The 6,048-nt window shown below is 34.4% G+C and overlaps 1 protein-coding gene across 1 annotated transcript; it reads right to left on the minus strand.

The window, feature by feature from the left end:
• Positions 1 to 4,874: 4,874 nt before the first annotated feature.
• Positions 4,875 to 5,795, minus strand: LOC139154043 (olfactory receptor 14I1-like). The gene has a single exon (XM_070728472.1). It carries the CDS (start codon positions 5,793 to 5,795, stop codon positions 4,875 to 4,877), a length of 921 nt encoding a protein of 306 aa, XP_070584573.1.
• Between the last annotated feature and the right edge of the window lie 253 nt (positions 5,796 to 6,048).

The following is a 6,048-nucleotide window of genomic DNA, read 5'->3' on the forward strand; positions in this document are numbered from 1 at the left end:
TCTTCTCCTTATCAACTTTTCCTTCAATCTTGTCAAGGAACTGCCCATGCAAAGCTATATATTGTGCCAGCTGATGGCTCTGGTTTGCATTTCAGTTATTCTATACTGATTATTTGTCTGCTGTGCTTTCAGAAGCTTCCAGTTGTTTACTTCAATCAATGCAGGTTGTTCACTTTCTTTGACGTATTCTGCCAATGCATGTTTTTCTTCTTCTATTGTTTGTTTTACTTGTAAAAGTCATCTACCACCAGATTTTCTGGGCAGATATAGTATGTCAACATCACTACAAGGGTGAAGTGAATAGTGAATGGTCATGAATTGTCCAGTTCAGCCTGTGTCCAGTTTATTATGCCAGCAGTGTATATTATGACAGGTATGGCCCATGTATTTATGGCCTTAATGGTATTGCCTACATTGAGCTTGGTTTTTAAATCTTTTTCTGACTCTTTGTGTGTATACTTTGCTGACCATGCTTTTCATATGTCCATGTTTCATGTTGTCTAGTTGAAGTATGCCCAGTGTTTATAGGCTTCTGACTGATGACACTTTATGGCTTGACCATTGGGCATATTTATGCTCATGCATTCAGTGATTTTACCCTTCTTTGGGGCTATTATTCATTTTAAAATGTTCAGTTGACAGAGATTCATGTTTAATGAATAAAATAGATAATAATTGAAAATCCTAGAACACTGATAGCGAACCGATGGCATGGGTGTCACAGGTGGCATGCGGAGCCATATCTGCTGTCACATGAGTCATTGCCCTAGCTCAGCTCCAACATACATGTGTGCCAGCCAGTTGATTTTTGGCTCACACAGAGGCTCTGGGAGGGTGTTTTTGGCTTCCAGGGGGCCTCCAGAGAGGGGGTAGTAGAGGGAGTGAAGCCTTTGGAGCCTGTGGAGGGCAAAACATGAGCCTACTGGGCCACCAAAAGTTGAGAAACAGGCCATTTCAAAGGGCCTCCATGGGGGTGGAGGAAGCTATTTTCACTCTCCCCAGGCACTGAATTATGGGTGTGGGCACTTGTGCATGCATGATAGTGTGCACGGACTCTCTTTCGGCACCCAAGGAAAAATAGGTTCGCCATCACTGTCATAGAAAGTGAGGTTCTGGCCTGAAGACAAAACTTTGTGCATTTGTCTTGGGAACAAAGGCAGTAGAAAAATCTAAATATTAGCAATCTCATAGACAAAAATTCAACAAAATGAAAAAATATATAACTCTGTATTTACAGCCTTGGCTACTTTTCTCCTTTTTCATTTAATAATGTCACATTATCAGAGACTGTTTGGACAAACTTCTTCATGTTTCTTGGCAAGCTTTTCAAAAGAGTTTACAATTGTTTATTTCCTAGGGCTGAGAGAGTGACTGATCCAAGGTCATTCAATTGGCTTTATGTCTAAGACAGGACTAAAACTCCTGGTCTCCTCATTTCTAGCCTGATGTCTTAACCACTACACCATAGTGTAGTGTACTCAATAATAACTATTTGTACACCACATGCCTCTGTGAAAGATTGAGGAGCCAGTATCATGTGAAATAAAATCAACATTTTTCGTGAGGTTTTATGACTATAAAATGTGAAAAATATTGCTATAAAAAGTCTAAGATCAAAGGGTTATTTACTCTCTGTGTAAGCGCATCATTGTGCCTACCATCCTGTCCGACTGTCCTATTTGTCTTCTTTTATCATTACTTTTTATGTTATGTTTATATAAACTACTACCCTATACTTAATTGACAAAATAATGAATGAATGAATGAATGAATATCTAGGCTAAAGGTTACTTGCTTATTTAGCTCTTCTATTGTTCTAGCTAAGAGCAAATGGTAAAACTAGCAATCATGTGTCACCTGCTTACTTGGTATGATTTATTTGCATGCTGTATATTAACCTGCAACTAGTTAGCTATCTTTGGGGCAAGTCAATCATTGTAATTGTATACACAAGAATTTTGTTTATTAAAAATAAACTATAAGTCCAAGAAAAGAAGAGCCTCTGAATGTGGCTGCTCACTTAGAGAAATCCAAAAAGGACAAAGCATTGTTCAAGCATTTGGTCATGGTGACCAAAACTGAATACAGTATTTCAAGTGTGGCCTTACCAAGACCTTATAAAGTGGTATTAGCACTTCACATGATCTTATCCCTCTCTTAATGCAGCCTAGAACTGTATTGGCTTTTTTTGGCAGCTGCTGCACATTGCTGGCTCATATTTAAATGGCTGTCTACTAGGACTTCTTCATATACTTTTCACTTAGGAAATAATTCTATCAAGAATGATATAATTACATATGCAGATATAGTTCATTTAAATTCTATAAACAGGCTAAAATACAGCAAGGAAACTATTTTGTAAAAGACGGCTGCTTTATTAATAAATAGATGGAAGAATAACATTAGTTCTCAAGAAGGAAAGGGGATATTAAAAGGCAAAAAACCCACAGTTTATTCATACAGAATCATCACTGCCTCTTAGGACACACATATAAATTTTTAATTAAATACAATAAGGAATAGAACAAAACAAAATGTTGACACAATGGAAGCAACGTTTTTAAAAAACAGATGTCACAAAAATTGGAAAGAACTATCAATTAAATTGCTACAATGTATTCATATAACCTAAAAGAAAATTAATATGAATGTTCTACATATGATATGCAATTTTATTAATAATATTTAAGAGAGAAAAATTATATACTACTAAATGTTAGATATGCCAGAAAACAGAAACAACATTTTATCAGATGTGCTGGATCTATGAAAATAAGCCCTCGAAAGTATTGAAAAGAAATCTAGAGTATAATGCAGAAATCTTGGAAACTTTAGAAACTCTAGCAAACATTAGAAAACAAAAAAGGAGAAACTTAACAACCTTAATGCAAAACTTCAGATTGCAGAAATAACTCTCCAACAAAATCCAGAAGACATAATGACTTTAATGGAAACTAAATCTATAAGACATGAAATAAATCTAGCAACCCAACAACAATTTATGGATAAAATTAAAACACTAAAACAGATAAACTTTGAATCAGCAAACAAACTGGGCCATTGGTTAGCTTTTAAACTGGCACAACAAAAGGCTGAAAAAACTATAGAATCTCTTTACGACAATTTAGGCACATTAAAATCAAACACAGAAGAGAAAAAACATATAATAAGACAATTTTACCAGGAATTATATGAAACAGACACAATAGATAATTGTGCAATTAGGGAATACTTACTTGAAAATGAAACCTTAATGATAACGGAGGAAGAAAATACTAAACTAAATAAGAACATTACTCCAACAGAACTTAAATTTGTTATCAGCAAACAACATAACTATAAAACTCCTGGACCTGATGGTATTCCCACAGAATTTTATAAATATCATCAGGATCTGTTAGAACCTATCATGCTAGATATTTACAATGAAGCCCTTACACAAAGCAAACTCTCCAAAACCGGGTCTGAAGCCTATATAACCATTATCCCCCCAAAAAATAAAGACAAAAAACACCTTGAAAATTACAGACCTATTTCATTACTAAAGACCGATTACAAAATATTTTCTACAATAAGTTTAACCAAATTTAAACAACAGTGATTCTCATATGTAAAATACATTTCTACCACATAAAAAACATGATCACCAACTGCCTGGCTTTAAAGGAGGCTCACATGTCTACAAACGTTGTAGAGCAGGAGAAATGGCAGAGGGGAAAGATAACAATACATTGGAGTCTTTAATATGAAATAATCAGCTGAAGATCAAATCATTTTAACTCCTGGGAAGGCATGGTGAACAACAGATACCTCCATGAAAATTGCATTGACAAATGCAATGAAAACTGAAGAACCAAAGATTAAACCAATTCTTCAGAACTTATTTGGGTAACAAGAGAAGTTGAGATGCCTGCACATGCTCCAGATGGCTGCTCTTCATAAATAAAAGCAGTTTTCTCTGGATTTAACCATCACGCGATGAGGTGACTATCCATCTTGTGACAAGGGTCATGAGTCACAAGTCTGAGTTGGGTGGTTCTAGAAAAGCAATCAATTTCTGAAGACAAGGTATCATGCCCTCCTCATGGAATGGAGAAATTGGAGAGGATTGCATGAGACTAAGCCATTAGTTTTGATCATGCTAGTGGTGAGAAAGGATCAGGCAAAGGAGAGATTGCCTAAAGAAATGTCCTTTTCTGCTTCCAGAGTGGATACTATCTTTACTTGATCAAAGAAATATAATTCCTGTCCTGTGACTCAAAAGAATATATTTTGCAATGTTCTTGGAATTATACATAACTAGAAAATAAAGGGAACAAGCATAGTTTATTATGCTATTTGGTTTGAGTTCCAAGCTTTGTTTGCAACCAAATAGCAAATGTCAGAGTTCAACCAACAATATAACTACCAACCTGAGCTATTAATATTCAAAGACATTTCATAGTTGATTATAGAAAAGGCACTTGTTTGGAATAGTTTCAAATAGCTATGTCTTTTCTAAGTTTCTGATACTTTTATGTTCAGCTACATGATCCCAGGAAAATATGCAATTGTTTGAAGAACTGCTGACCATTACTCCTTGATTGTCCCATATATTCTGAGATTAAGAATGAATTTTCAAACTAAATGAAAAAAAGAAAAAAGAAAAAAGAAAACATTATGTAACATTCAAGAAAGTATATTCCTACATTTGTTTTCTTACTTATTAAGTAATATGTAGGAGAAAAGAAAAAAATAATGTTTCATTTTTTATTGTCAACTTATATTATCATAACTTTCCAAATTAGTATAATAAGGTGTGAAGTTGTGGGATGACGTTTACCTAATCTTACCTTTCAGTTTTATAGTCTAAGCATGCTCTTAATATTTTCCATTTATATAAGTGACCTCAAAGCAAACATTCTTGACAGAGCAGTCTTAATGTCATTGTTTCTCAAGCTATAGATTAATGGATTTATCATGGGTGGGATAATGGAATACATTACAGTAATGGCAAAATCAATATGTGATGGTTTCTCTGACATAGGACGCAGATAAGCAAAACAACCAGTAAACAAAAAAATGGAAAAGATGATTAGGTGGGGCAGGCAAGTGGAAAAAGCCTTTTTTCTTCCTTGAACAGAAGGAATTCTCAGGACAGCAAGGAAGATCTCCACATAAGTAGCAACAATGAAGACAAAACAACCAAATGCTAATGTAATGCTAAATACTACAACTCCAATTTCAGTTATGTATAAATCTGAACAGGCAATCTTCAGTAAATGTGGGATTTCACAAAAAAATTGATTGATAATATTAGAGCAGAAAGGAGTAAGAAAAGTCCCAGTGGTGTTTAGTACAGCATTGAACAGGCTGGCAATCCACACGCTGCCAACCATTTGGGTGCAGGCCTTCCTGTTCATTATCATTTCATATTGTAAAGGATTGCAGATAGCAACATACCGATCAAATGCCATGACAGTAAGAAGAGAAATATCAGAGTCTACAAAGAATAAAAATAAAAGAACCTGAGTTACACATTCAGTATAAGAAATCCATCGTCTGTTTATAAATGAATTGAAAATGGATTTGGGAATAATGACTGAGACTGAGCCAATGTTCTGGAGTGCTAAATTCATTAGGAAGAAGTACATTGGTGTGTGAAGGTGAGAATCAAAAGCTATTGCAGATATAATTAGGAAGTTCCCAGTCAGTGTAATTAAATACAAAATCAAAAATGCAGAGGCATAGATAATCTGAAATTCCCAAATGTTTGATAATTCCAGGAGAAGAAATATAGATGTGTTGTTATCCATTTTTAGTCACAAAGATCACAAGCTTAAAAGAAAAGGAAGCACTCTTAACAAAGTTTCCATTTATTTTCATTTGGAGAAATTTTAATCATAAATTGTATGATTTCAATGATGATAAAAATAAATGTTGATATTTCCATTTTGGATAAGTGTTTTAAAGCATTAATATTACATCCATATTGCTTCCATTTTCTTGTATTAATTTAAAGTTCCACATTATGACATCAGTTGCAGCTCTTCAGTAAGCAAACATGTC

This window comes from Erythrolamprus reginae, chromosome Z (assembly GCF_031021105.1).
Source record: "Erythrolamprus reginae isolate rEryReg1 chromosome Z, rEryReg1.hap1, whole genome shotgun sequence".
Lineage (NCBI taxonomy): Eukaryota > Metazoa > Chordata > Lepidosauria > Squamata > Dipsadidae > Erythrolamprus > Erythrolamprus reginae.